The 15129-nt window shown below is 33.0% G+C and overlaps 2 protein-coding genes across 6 annotated transcripts; one reads left to right on the top strand and one right to left on the bottom strand.

Annotated features, from left to right (window-relative positions):
• Window positions 1-1179: 1179 nt before the first annotated feature.
• Window positions 1180-3793, bottom strand: LOC111892886 (nudix hydrolase 8). Of its 2 annotated transcripts, none has more exons than XM_042899920.2 (10): window positions 3359-3793; window positions 3105-3249; window positions 2679-2935; window positions 2513-2578; window positions 2289-2432; window positions 2140-2217; window positions 1977-2027; window positions 1870-1904; window positions 1681-1789; window positions 1180-1581 (listed from the first exon to the last, which is right to left on the bottom strand). In XM_042899920.2, the coding sequence occupies exons 2-10, from the start codon at window positions 3238-3240 to the stop codon at window positions 1357-1359; spliced, it is 1101 nt and encodes a 366-aa protein (XP_042755854.1). In that variant the 5' UTR covers window positions 3241-3249; window positions 3359-3793; the 3' UTR covers window positions 1180-1356. The 2 variants fall into 2 exon arrangements, with proteins under 2 accessions (XP_042755854.1, XP_023744719.1); XM_023888951.3 differs by having other exon boundaries at window positions 1180-1599; window positions 3359-3791.
• A 76-nt stretch (window positions 3794-3869) lies between these two features.
• On the top strand, window positions 3870-14301 carry LOC111892887 (2-oxoglutarate-Fe(II) type oxidoreductase hxnY). 4 transcript variants are annotated; one of them, XM_042899921.2, is made up of 10 exons: window positions 3870-4084; window positions 4811-5003; window positions 5086-5160; window positions 5242-5293; window positions 5357-5594; window positions 5679-5737; window positions 5862-5918; window positions 6028-6073; window positions 6193-6272; window positions 14138-14301. In XM_042899921.2, exons 1-10 carry the CDS (start codon window positions 3893-3895, stop codon window positions 14172-14174), a joined length of 1029 nt encoding a protein of 342 aa, XP_042755855.1. In that variant the 5' UTR covers window positions 3870-3892; the 3' UTR covers window positions 14175-14301. The 4 variants fall into 4 exon arrangements, with proteins under 4 accessions (XP_042755855.1, XP_052625091.1, XP_023744721.2 ...); XM_052769131.1 differs by lacking the exon at window positions 14138-14301 and adding an exon at window positions 9972-10128 and having other exon boundaries at window positions 3874-4084; window positions 5674-5720; XM_023888953.3 differs by lacking the exon at window positions 14138-14301 and adding an exon at window positions 9972-10128 and having other exon boundaries at window positions 3880-4084.
• Window positions 14302-15129: the final 828 nt, after the last annotated feature.

Genomic DNA, 15129 nt, shown 5'->3' with positions numbered 1-15129 from the left:
TTTTGTGGGTTGAAACCGTCATTATGGGAAAGTCATGGGCAGAAAGTGAAAATCTCGTTTATTCCTTGGGAGATCGCTGGGATGAAATGTTGGGCTCCTTTCTTGGGGCCAACTTTACTTAGTATTCAGATACAAGGAAGACTAAGCCCTAGCTCATCCCATTTTATTGGCGTGCGACACCAAAAGCGGAGAGAAATAAAAAGAAAAAGAAGGCGACAACAGAAGATAAGGTGGTTGCTGGAAGTTTGCTATCGGAGGAAGGGTTGACGGAGGAGAACCAAGGTGTCAGGGTGGGGTTGTGAAATTAATCAACTGAAAAAGGTTAGCTAAGACTTACGGAATCAAACAAATAACGTTTTTGGAGAAAACTTTGTGCCACAACGTGGCGTAAGATTAAATGAAACGCGCGTTTTAGAAATGTCACGACGTGGCATGAAGATGGCCATGTTGTGGTAGCCATTGCAGCTCAAACCCGGGATTTTTAGGGTTTCCTCATATATATACACCTTAACTCATTCTAGGTCATCTCCTTCAGCCTCCACCTCCCCATCTTGAAACCCTAGCCTCCATGCATGCTTGAGAGTCCGTTTCCCTTGATTTTAAGCCTTGTTCTTGGGTTTTTGGTGGAGCTTTAGAAGGGGAAAGTTCAAAATGAAGCAATAAACAAGTTTAGATCCCGCATTTTCTTCACTTTTCTAAGTTGTTGAAGGTATAAAGTTCATACCTTGACACCTTTTCTTCTAGATTCAAGTTCTAGGTCATATTTGGGTGGATTTGGCCCCTTTCTTGGATGTCCTTGAAGAACTTGTGGTGGCTTTCCTAGGTCCTTGGACTTCTATTGATTGAGAAAAAGGACCATGTTTGGTGTATTTTGTGTCCATGTTCAAGTTATAGCCCCATTAAGGACTTAATGGACTTAGAATGCTAAATTTTGCCTTGGTATGGAGTCCTTTTGAAAGAGACCGACAAAGATAACATAGATAAGGGCAAAATGGTCATTTAATTTGAACTTAACGGATGCATGGTTAAGTTAGTTAAACGGTCAAGGGACAAACTTTGCAACAAAAATAAACATACTAGGGACCTTCTAGGCAACAAATGAAACATTTGAACTGAATCCAAAACTTTTGACATACCGCAAGGACCATTTCCATAACCTAATTATTAACTACTTGGTGATAAGCTAAGGATGTAACCCATCTGAATTTTAATAATAATAATAATCTATACAGTTATGACTTTATATACATGTCACATCTAGTTACAACATTTGTTTAACAAAATAAGTAGAGATAGATACAACATAGAAATCAAAGTTGAAGGTAGGGGAAGACTTGAAAACAAACAACGCTCCCACTAGTTGATTTGTTGTTCAAGTATAGGAGTGGAGCAATAATCATCGGAGCAACCATGAGTTTGATGATCAACAACGTTATAATACAAAGAAGAAAGTCTGTTGTCAAACTTGGAGACGACTTTATGAACAGATAACCCACAGTAGCGCTTCCCAATCCTAGCAATGCACATGTCAATGATTTTCTTGAACATGTTGTCACCTTTGATTAATGGTTGCTCTACAAACTCCATCAACGGCATCCACTATAAGATATATATATGTGCATGCATTAATAAATACAAACCAAACCAAATTAAAATCAATAAATTGTTTACCCATTTTACCTTGGCTGCTTGAACTTCAAGGTCATCAATCTTGATCTCCGTTGAAATCGGTCTCAGCATACAGATGAAAAATAAATCTGATTTTTCAAAAGCGACATTGTGTGCATGCCTGTACATTTACTAAATCAGGGAAATAATAATTGTACAGATGAACAAGTCAAAACTCGATAGTTGATATTATCAGCATACCTGAACGCAATAACTTCCAAAAATTCAGTTGATATCTGAAAATAATAATAATAATAAGGTGATAAATCATTATGTTAAAGTATAAATTTTCATGGATTAATTCTTACCCCGGTTTCCTCCTTCACTTCTCTTACAGCTCCGGTGAAAATCTCCTCCGACTGGTTACACATTTATTTTATTTTAAATATTAACAACTAACAAGAGTAATTGTTGTGGAAAGAAAGCAAGTGTGTTTTTTTTTATTTTATTTTAAGTTTTAAGAATGCACACCTCAAGAATGAACCCAGTTGGTAGCTTCCAAAGGCCAACAAGGTCAGGCGCACAATGTTTTTCTTGAACCACAAGAACCTGCAACAAACATGTTATGCTTTAAATTTATTTTATTAATTTAAATTTAAAATTATTTTGGATTTTGGAACCTCATTTTTGTGGTTCATCACGAAACCCCCAACTCCTACTTGATGGGAAGCATTGGCGGGCAGCATACATGGTTCATTAGATTTAGGAATCCAATATGTCATCATAACGTATCCTGCTTCTGCATGATGATACTGAAACCCTTCCTGTAAGTGCAACACACAAATTAATAAACCTCAAACCTTACTTACAAATATTTTATAACTAGGAAAAGGAAAAGGCTTACCCTTACTGCTATAGGAACAAGATCACATTTTTCTAGTGGCAACTTTAGCCAAATCCCTTTTTTACCCTGCAATTAGAATCAATAAACATTGTAACCAAAAAACATATGCCGAAAAATTGGAATAAAAATTACTTTTTGGATGGAATGGAACTGATATGAATTTTACCTCTCTCCTCCAAATTGAAAGAGATGAACGAAGGGTAGAGGCAAAGACATTAGTGTTAAATGGTAGTTTTTCTGGATTTACAACGACTCCACCATACTCATCATTAAATCCATCAAGAACTCGTTTTTCCCTGAAGAAAATACTAGGGTTTCTGCCATTTGCACCATCAAATCTATATGAATAAGTTTCAACGCCATATTTTTCTTGTCCAACCAGAGTAATAGCACCTTCTGAACTACTCAAACAAGCAGCCTTACCTTTAAACAATAAGAGATAATTCAATCGATCAATAATCAAGTTTGCACTTTTTAATAATTTCCAACACATAAGTTGGGAAAATTACGATAGTTATCGACCATTCAATTCAAATTGCAAAAATAACCATCTTGATTGACATAAATATTGCAGTAAAACAAATTACAATACCTTTGTAAGAACAGAGGAGGGGAGAAACCTTAAGAGAACTGGACATGAAGTTGGAGGTGGAGAAAGACAAAATCCCTTTTGGACCAATCAAATTTGACACAAAAACTGATTTTGCATCAATCAGATTCAAATCCATTACTCCAATCTACACCACAAAAACAAGTCCCAGAACCTACTTATATACAAATATGATACCACTAAAATTATTAAATTCTATAATCTTAAAAAAAAAAAAAAAAAAAAAATCAACTTACAGAATCTTGATTAAAACAAGGGGAATTCTTGGGGCGTGTCAATATCGGAGAAAACTAAACTTGATGCCCAGACAACCAGATTGGGTGCTAATCATCCAGTGAATAATCAAACAAGTATATGTGTTACTGATGCTGGTATAAACCAAAATGGGTACAAGGAAAGTGAAACAAGAAAACTCATAATAAAGTATATAATATAGTGAAAAGCTTTTAGGTCAAGAAGGAAGTTTGTTAAATGGGGTTTGTATGAAAATGACAAACAAGGAAAAATTACTAGGGCTTGATGTGAAATGAGATAAATCGCATCAGCTGTCTAAGGATCAAGATTGGAATGATGAGAAAAAACGATGGAAATCCAGAAATCGTGTGGTGAAGGAGTGGGACTGTAGGTGGGAGGGAGGGAGGGAAATCCAGAAATGTTGTACATATCATATGTGAAATCATTTATTCATTTTAAATTTGTGGCTCCTTGTTGGCACACGAAGCACGTGTTTTTTTTTTTTTTTTTTGGATAACTCAGCCCTAAAAGGATGGATGTCCTCTTCCAAACAAATGCCACTGCTAAATAGTAGATACGGCGGTAGAAAAGACTCTATTTATCAATCTATGCAAACAGAGAGCGGAACAAAACCGGATATTCGAGCAAAAATGGCGGAATCTGTGGTGCTTCCCGTTATCGATCTTTCTTCATCAGATCGAATCTCCACTGCTAACTCTATCCGGCAGGTTCTTCTTTTATTGTTTATTATTCTTCATTATGAACTTATAATTAATCTCTAAACTGCCACTAATTTTATCAACTCTTCTAACTCATCGAAATTATATCTTTTACCCTACATCTTGATTTGGGTTCTTGTCCTCCTTTTGTTGTTTTTTTTTTTTTTTTTTTTTTTTTTTGTGCTTGAATTTATATCTGTAAACATTGCTTTGACTATCTGAATATGCAATCTGTACCTTCTCCTTTTCCTTTTATTCTACTTTAAACCATGGTACCCCTCAATAACTCAATATATTATCTACACATAATACATCGAAATAGATTTGTCAACTTTTTGGCCTTTAAAGTTGATTCAAAAGTTTGTACAGTATGCCAACACACACACACACATCCGCAAAATCGCTATAACAGAAAAATTAAAATGAAGACGATTTTAATGTGCTTACGTCGACGGCATTGCTCCTGATTCTTGAATTTGACGATTACAAAGATGATGGAACGATTAAAATAGAGATAGATAAACAATTGTTTAAAGTGGATATTAGGGCAACTTTGTATTAATCTTACTAATCAGCTGATCAGTCTGGGTATAAAAAAAAAAAAAGATTTATGATCAACTTACCTAAGACTAAAAAATTTTTAATTGTAATAATCTGTTTACCAGGACATGACCTTGTTAATAATGTTTTTTTTGGAAATCTAGCCAACTCATTTGTTTAGTTTTGATGAATTAGGCGTGTATGGAGTATGGCTTCTTTTATCTAGTCAATCATGGGGTAGAGGAAGAACTTTTAGAAAGCGTGTTTGATGAAAGTAGAAAGTTTTTTTCGCTTCCACTTGAAGAAAAAATGAAATTGGGTCGCAAGGACGATGTGGGTTTCGCCCCAATATATGCTGAGAACCTTGATTCCTCTACAACTTCTAAAGGTGCATGTCATTCTTCAGGCTTCAGCTAGTTTAATTTGTTCACAGGTTTCAGTTCTTGTATAATTTATTTATTTAACTGCAGGGGATTTAAAAGAAACATTCCATATCGGTCCTTTAGAAGGTGAAGAGAGTCATCTGAATCTATGGCCTTCTACAGGTACGTACTCCTATTGGCTATTGTTATTATATTTGCACAGATGCAACTTGTTTCTTCAGCTCCATTCTTACTATCTGGCAGAGATATTACCTTGTTGGAGATTCTTAATGGAGAAGTACTACAAAAAAGTCTTGTAAGTGTTGCTTTGTTCCTTTTTTATTTTTAATGAATTTTTTGATGGGGGTGTGATTAACAGGTCTACTGGGGAACGGTTGAGCACTTTGATTGCATTGGCTTTAAATTTGGAAGACGATTTCTTTAAAAAAATAGGAGCTTTAGATAAACCGTATGGTTTTCTACGACTTCTGCACTATCCAGGATTAAATGAAGCAGCAGGTGAAATTGAGGAGGAAGAGGTTGTATATGGTGCCTCTGCACATTCTGATTATGGAATGATCACGCTTCTGGCAACAGATGGTGTTCCTGGTCTCCAGGTAATGCTTTTTTTTTTTTTAAATAATCATTATTTAAAAGTTTATGTGAGTTATCGATCATTTCTTGTGGTATTGATAGGATAGGTGTGTAAGGAAAAACATAAGCAGCCACGGACTTGGGAGAATGTAAGTCATGTGAAGGGGTGAGTAGTTGGGAGAATGTTTTGTCATTTGTTTATTGATATCATTCTTTTTCTTTTAGAATATATATATATATATATATATATATATATATATATATTTTAATTTTGTGGTGGTGCTGTGCAGGGCCTTCATTGTTAATCTTGGGGACATGATGGAAAGATGGACTAATTGTTTGTTCAGGTAAAATCCAAACCAATTAGGCAATTATTATTATTATTATTATTATTATTATTATTAATTTTTGTTTCACACAAATTGAAATTGAAGTTGACAAATCTAATATTTGCAGATCAACACTACACCGAGTTATGCCAACCGGGAAAGAGCGATATTCTGTAATTACTTTCTCCTTACCAGTGAAATCACAGTCTTTGTATTGGTTGGTTATTATATATGATATGTTGGGTTTCGGTAAGAATTAACATGTAGAAGAGAAAATGTGATTGATATGCAGATGGCCTTCTTTTTGGATCCTAACCCGGATTGTATGGTGGAGTGCTTGAAAAGTTGCTGCACCGAATCATCTCCTCCACGGTATGTATCATCAAATCTGAATCTATAACACAATCATAGTCATTACATTTATGAAATCAAAGCTTATCATTATCAATGAAAAGAAATACTAATGTTTTTAAATTTAAACTCTTTAAAATGGGTAAAATAGACTTTTTGTGTATAATCAAATAAGTCAAATCGGGATTTTTAGGCAATACATTTATTTTTGGCGGATAAAACATTTACAAATCATTATTATTTGTAGGCTGATTACAGGGTAATTCTTTTTAAAAAGTTAAGACATTTTTGAAAGAATAACAACAAAAACAATGACACACATATTAAATTCTAAACTTTCTTAAAAGAATACGTTTTATTCTTGAAGAAATACATTGTCATCCTTTAAGCATAATAATTTAAGCAAAAACAATTAAGGGCCTGTTTGGTTCGCTGGAATGTAATGGAATTGGAATCCAATTTCATCACAGAAATGTGTTTGGTTCAACTTTTTGAGATGGAATTGGATTTGTAAATGAATTTTTTTCTACCAAATAAATGAAAGTGAATTCCTTCTAACTTTAGATGGAATTAATTCCAATTGGAAAGTGTATTCCGTTACTGTTACAACCACCTATCACCAGCACCATCACTAATGCCACCACCACTGCTACCGCCACCAGCCACCACAATCACGGCCGCTGCCACCACCGCCACTGCCATCGCCACCATCACCTACCACCTGTCACCATCACCCATCATCTCCACCACCATCACCCCCCATCCCCACCCCCACCCCCACCCCCACCCCCACCCCCACCTTCACCGCAACCACCACCATCACCATCACCATCTACCACTACCGCTGCTGCCACCACCACCACCGACCCTACCAGCCACCACCTACCACAACTACCATAACGTTACTGCTATCATCCATCAACGCCACCATCGCGCACCACCGCCACTGCCACCGCCACCATCACCATATATAACTTATAAAACAAAGTAAAATTAAGCAAAAAAAGGTCAATTATTTCGTTTTACATTTTTCTAGTTATATTTCTTGCGAACCAAACAAAATATGGAATTTGATTCCAATTTAATTTCTTGCCGACCAAACAGACAATAGAATTGGATTCCAATTCCTGATAAATTTCAATTCTTTTATAAACATTCTTCAAACCAAACGCCGTCTAAGAATATAACGAAGTCACTCTAAAACATATTACTGTCATTTTTGAAATATATATATATATATATATATATATATATATATATATATATATATATATATATATATATATATATATATATATATATATATATATATATATATATATATATATATATATATATATATATATATATATATATATATATATCACTCTAAAAGCTAATAATTACAACAAAAACAATTAAGAAATCTGTTATTCTAAACCATTTTTGAAAGAATAAGCTTCATTCTTGAAAAAAGACGGAGTCACATGTTTTTCGAAAGAAATTCTTGGTAGTCTTGGAAAAATAGTAAAATACACATGGTCTGGTCCCTTTCGTCTTGTCTCCACAAAAAGAAAAATGAAGAACAACCTTCTTCTTATTTCATACACGTAAAAAGGAAAATTGTCAGAAAAGTCGTTCTCGGAAAAGTTTCATTTTAGTCCTAATTTTCTGTTTTTTATTTGATTTTACACGATAACATGTGATAACATGTGATTTCCTGTTAAAAGAAGAAAAAGGATTTTTTTGTAAATTTGAGCCAAAATGAAATGATTGGGACTTTTACGTTCAAAAAAAATTTGTGGGACTGAAGTGAAACTTTTCCAAAAATGTTGAGACTTACCCATATAAAAAAAAACAAGTTTAATCAAATTTAAAATTATGACTTAAAAATCTATTTAATTACAAAATCATTAATATAGTACTGTTAATTAAATCTTGGATATTTTTTTTACAACGTTTAAGGAAAGATTAATTTAATTTAAAAAAATAAAATCCAAAAGTCTCTTAGCTGTTTGTTTTTAAAGTGGTTAAATGTCTTTTGTCTTTTTCCAAGTTTGTGGAAAAAGACATTACGAAACATCTATCCTTCAGAAGGAAAAAGTGCTAAAAAAATACTTTTGTAGAAAAACAAACGAAGCCTTAGTTTGTTGTTACAGGGATATTAGCTTATATAAGATCCTATACGCTTGAGACGTGGGAAAGCAACGAGAAACAAAATAAAAGACAATCAAGCAGTATGGTCTATTATAACTCCATACTTGCTCATCATCACGGAGAGTAATTCCAAACTATGCACATAATATAAAATCCAACAAAAACATGCGATTGCTTTCTCACCACAAATAGCAAAATCCAAAACGCATACCAAAATCTAGTCAATTATTATTGCACACGTTTAAAATATGCAGAAGTCAACAAACATATATTAACACTACTATTAGGTGTGAGATATATGTATTATATGGTTTATTTTAAAAAAAAAAACTAAATATAAAATTCTAAATATTTGAGAAATTTAAATTTAAAAGAAAAATAAGAAAATATTGAATTATAAAAATTAAAGTGTTTTTTTTTTTTTTTTTTTTTTTTAAATTTAAACAAATAAATTAGATAAATAAATAAAGAAAATTAATGAATCTTTTAATTCAGTAATTTTGAAAATTAGAAGAAAAGTTCATTAATGAAATTGATATGTATTTATTATTGCATTTAAATAATATCTATAATTTAATAAAATGAAAAAACCATAAAATAACATGTACAATAAAAATTAATTTAAAATAACCATATATATAATATTACATGTGATAAAATAAATAAAAATATGATATATACAAAAATATCTATATTTATTAGGAAGGATTTTGAAATCAAAACTCCACATAATCATTCACATTGAGACTGGACACTACCAAAAAGGTAGTGTTTGCGTGTCCATTTATAATGTTATTTTTTTCGGAATCTTGATTATATTTATAATGTTATTTTTTCCGATTCCTTTTCTTGATTATATTAAAATTTTTAATTTTTAATTCTTAGAATGAAATATTTTTTTTTATATAAAAATACGGTTTTTTTATTTTTCACATTTTTTTTATTGAGTAACTTACAAGAATGGTCCCTATGGTTTAGGTAATTTGCATGTTTGGTCCCTAACTTAATTTTTTAACTCGGAAGGTCTCTATTGTTTTGTTTTTGTTATGCTTTTAGTCCCTGTCTTACCTAAAAATATTATTTTTCCCATGATTTTTTAGTTTATTTAAATAACACACCCCAACCCCACCCCTTATCTTACCTTACTTACCTCATCATTTTTTCCTATTTAAATAATAGTCTTTTTAAATAAGATAGAGACCAAGCGCGTAACAAAAACAAACTGTAGGGACCAAATGTGTAACAAAAACAAACAGTAGAGACCTTTCGAGTTAAAAAAATAAGTTAGGGACCAAACGTGCAAATTATCCCAAACCATAAGGACCATTCGTGTAATTTACTCTTTTTTATTATATGTATTAATCAAATGTGATTTAAGTATTCACATATGATTAAACCATATTCTTGCACTCTCGTTTGCACAATTGTTTTCGTTTGAACCTCTCTCTCTCTCTCTCTCTCTCTCTTTATATATATATATATATATATATATATATATATATATATATATATATATATATATATATATATATCGTTTGGAATTGGAATTTGAATTTGAATTTTAACGGGATGGTGAGTGTGTAGGTTTCCTCCAGTCCGTAGTGGAGACTACCTCAGAGATCGTATCACTGCTGCGTATTCCTATTCTTAAATTTTAATGTTTATTAATATTATTATTTCAGAACTGTATATTTTTAGATCTATCTCATCTATCTATTTTGATGCATGCTACTTTGTTTCATCTCTTCTATGTTTGCTTTTTTCATATTTCAAGTTTCTATGTTTGTATACAACCTTTTTATTATATATAGGGGAACATTAAATCGAGAATATTTCTTATTGTCAGAACATTTAAGAATAAATTTGGACAATATAATTTTTTTAAATTAAAATCATCAAATAAAATTAATATAAATAAAAAAAATAAGTAAAAAAATTAAAAAAAAAAAAAAAAAAGACTCACTAACAAACATAACTCACCCCCCAAACAACACCACCACCCGCCTAGCCTTGTCAAAAATACCCGTTACCTGAATTACCCACCCGATTTTTTCGGGTAATGGGTAAATCGGATCGGGTAAATCGGGTATCGGGTTAACTTTTTCGGGTAAGTGTGTAACCCGAATTTTTTTTGGGTCGGGTAAAGGGTAAGTTGTTTGGGTTTCGGGTATACCCGATTACCCGAAATATATATAAGAAATAATGTCTCTTTATGAGTTTATCTAACCCTCCAAATTCCCAAATCCCAATTTCCCTCGTTGAGGCTCGTTCTACTTTCTCCACGTCAAAAAACCCTCGTACCTCATCCGCTCTTCGTTGGTATTCGTCACTAATGAATGACTATATTGAAGTAGAAGATGAGACGATTGAAGTTGACAACCCAACCAATGATCAAGTTCCACAATAAAAATAGAAAAAAAAAAAAAAGAATTCAACCCAAGATCGAAAGTTTGGAAAGAATACTTGATATCTTAAATATTATTGAGTAAAAAATCTCAATGTTCAAAGTTTAGCATGACATACTTATTTCTTTACATTTATTTTTAGGTGCCATTAAAAAATTAAAAAAAAAAAAAAATTAAAAATCGGGTAATACCCGAATTACCCTTACCCGACCCATTACCCGAATTTAATTTGGGTAGGGTAACGGGTAAATTTTTTTATATGAAAAACCCGAATTACCCGAAACCCGAAAATTTTACCCGATCAACACCCCTACACCCGCCGTCATGACCATCACCACTACCTACGAAAACCACCACCATCATCACTACTCACCACCGCCAACCATGGACACCATCCACCACCCATCACCACCGACTACCATTACCCCCACCTACCACCCATCAAAACCACCACCTACTACCATCACCATCACCATCCCACGCCCACCACCCACCACCACCACCCATCACCACTACCCACTACAACCACCCCCACCCACCACCCACTACAACCACCCCCACCCACCTACTACCACCACCACCTGCCACAACTACCCCCACCCACCACCTGCCAAGACCACCACCACTCATCATCATCACCACCACTTACCTCCATCACCTATCACCACTACCACCCACGACCCACCACTAACCTACACCACTCACAACTTATCACCGTCACCCCACCCATCACCCACCAAAATCGCCACCATCAACACCATTCACCACCCACCACCATAATTACCACCCACACCACCCACCTCTACCAATAACCACCACCACCTACCACCATTACCAACAACTATCACTACCATCGACCACTACTCACCAATACCACCACCACCACCACCCATCACCCACCAAAACTATCACCACCACTACTCGTCACCACTACCCACCAAACACCACCCATTACCACCACCCGAGAAAACACCCTCACCACCACTACCACATGTGATTATATGTATACATATGATTTATATAGATAAGATTGGTTTTTGTCTAAATAAATCGTATGTGATTAGATACCTATAATCACATATGATTAAATACACAAGAATAACATAAATGTATTTTATCCACATATGTAACAACACGTTACTTTCAATTCAAGAATAGTCAAACCCTTTAAATATAATTTCGAGATTTATTTGTTTCATTAAGTTTATAAGGGTAAAATATGATTTAAAATTTTATAAATGATGTTTTTATATAAGTATTTGGAATAAAATGCACTTAAAAACCAACATTTCCCCCTTTGGAACCGAGAACCCTCGCACCGAAAACCCTTATATATATATATATATATATATATATATATATATATATATATATATATATATATCTTCACTCAAAAATCACTCGTTTTCTCACATTTTAAACCGAAAATACTCTCATTTTGCTCTCAAACATCATCCAATAACCTTCCAATCTTCAAGAGAAATCCTTCAAAACTTCATATTTTTCATCAAGAACACCAAGAATAACCTTCAAATCTTCAAATCTTCAAGCTGACCGAAAACACTTGGACCGAGAACTCATTTATGACCGAAAACACCATAAGACCGAGAACCTGGTTCTCGGTTGAGGTTTTAAGACCGAAATCAAGGATTTCGGTGAATGCTATACCGAAAACCTTTCTTAACACTTCTAATAATTCTCGGTAATTATTCCTTACATAGATTAAGTGTTGTTTAGCACGTTAAATAATTATTTCGCTAATTTAAATAAGAATACATGTTTAAATAATATTAGGATACCATCACCCCACGTACGTTAGCATGAGGATCATCTCTACAGTTCTGGTATCTAGACTCTAACACGCACTAGAGGTGAGTTCATACCCCTACGTTTTCACTATTTTCAATGTTTTCAGAGGGAGGGGGGGGGGGGGGGGGGGAGGGGGATATAAGTAAAACACAAGAACTCTGATAATATTCAAATGATTTCAAACCATTGCAATTGTTTCCAAACCGATTACTGTTACATTTGTAACAAAATATATCCACATGTATTTTTTATATAAATAAGTTTCAACAGACTTAGAATTGACAATTCCGCCCTAGATCATGTTCCTTGTTTGGTTGTGGGTTCAGGATAGAATTACTTAGTCGACTGCCTTTTTACTCTTGATTATATTTTAGGAATATATGTGAGTATAAAACATATTGATTACCCTTTTGTATCATGCAGAGCAAAAGGAAATTTTATACAAATCTTCTATCACTATTTTACACATACTAACAAATTGCAAAGGTTTTTAGTTCATTACAGAGTATACAATTAAACTATAATTGGTATAGTTGAGAATCACTACACTATTTTACAAAGTTCAAGAGTACTACAGAAACAAGTATATAAACTATAATATGTGTTGTTTATGGAACACTACTCTATTACACTAATTCAAGGAAGCACTACTAGATAATTATTTCAGTATAATTATTTATAGTACAAAGTACACTACTACAAGGTAATACATACGGTTTCAAGTACAAGAGAACACTACTACACTACACGTAAACTAGTTAATACAGGGTTTTGAGACACTACTTCGGGATACCTATCAGGGTACAGTACTAAGTCTTATAAATTATAACCAGAGTCTCCTGGAGGGAGAGTGTGAATTTGTGTATAGATCTATACGGGACTGACAATCCCGCACCTGAGTTGCTTGCAACAGCTAGGCCGACAGGCCTGGGGTGAAAAATATCATAACATTACGACGCCTGAAGAACGTCGTAGAGGTCACTACTCATATCAAGTATGGTTATATGAAACTCACAATAGTATCAACTAAAATAGGGATAAACATACTTCTAAGGTTTTATTTTAATTAATGAAACTACAGTACGTTACTTTATACTACAGTGCACTACTTTACACTATAGTTGGTGGATTCCATGCATTTATACAAAAGGTTTTTCATACAAACACTACTACTACGATACGCTACCTCTCTAAGTACGGGATACACTAGTACACCATACAAATTCAAGAAACATTCATGACATAGTTTTAATTATTAATAAGACTACATTTTACTAATATAAACTATGGTTTACTACTTCAAAGTGCAACTTACAATTTCAAAGTACAGTTCACTATTTCAGAATACAGTAATTACATACATTTTAGTCTTAATGTCAAAGATTACAATTTATTCACTAAAGAAAATATTGGATTTTCTGGAAGTACGCTATAACAATTTCAAGGAACCAAGACAAGTTTTCCCATCTCATAAACATACTTATGAACTCACCAACTTAAATGTTGATACACTTTCAAAATCACTTGTATTCTCAGGAAACCAGTAGACAGGTACACCGGCACGGGGTTTTGAGAAGATGAAGCTTTATGGAGTCGCGTCTTTTATACATTTCGTTATACAGTTTTGATGTCATACAAACTATGTTATGCACAAATGTAAATATTATATTTTATCAATGTAATGGTTGTGTTTGCTTTGATTACTATTATGTAATTGTTGTGATACTGTACATCACGTCCTCCGCCCCTGAACGTTTCTGCCGTAACGGTTTGGGGGTGTGACAACATAAATCACATGTGATTAGACATATACAATCACATGTGATTGTATGTTTTAATCACATATGATTTATATGAATAATATGCATTACGCGATGTCGGATCATTAGTTGTTCTCTTATATTTAATCACATGTGATTTTATATATATATATATATATATATATATATATATATATATATATATATATATATATATATATATATAGGGCTAGGTTAAAGTGTTTTTTACATTTATTGTATGCTAGAATGCACCAATAGAAATTTAGTAAAATTATATTATTATTTAATTAGATAATGATAGTTATTAAATGGTTTCCATAATTGTATTATATGAAATGATATCTATAACTGTAATTTTCTCTTTATGGAAATTAATTAAATTCGTCATTAATGTCAGCAATAACATTCTTTTAGGATGAATTCGTATCTAGGTTTTTATATCAGCAATAACATTATTTCAGGACTCACTCACTTAAAATACAATAAATTTGTATGGAATATGAAGAATGAGGGTGTATTCTAGTAGAATATACTCTCGTTCTCCTATGATACACTCTTATTATTTTATATATGAATTCATTCTGAAAGAATATTATTATTGATATTAATGACGAATTAAATTAGTTTCCATAAAAAGGATTTATGAATATGGATATCATTTAATATACATTTAATGTTTACTCAATTCTTATTGGTGCATTCTAGCATACAATAGATGTGAGAAACATTTGAACCTACCTCTCTCTC

This window comes from Lactuca sativa, chromosome 3 (assembly GCF_002870075.4).
Source record: "Lactuca sativa cultivar Salinas chromosome 3, Lsat_Salinas_v11, whole genome shotgun sequence".
NCBI lineage: Eukaryota > Viridiplantae > Streptophyta > Magnoliopsida > Asterales > Asteraceae > Lactuca > Lactuca sativa.
This window is presented reverse-complemented; position numbering and strand designations above follow the sequence as displayed.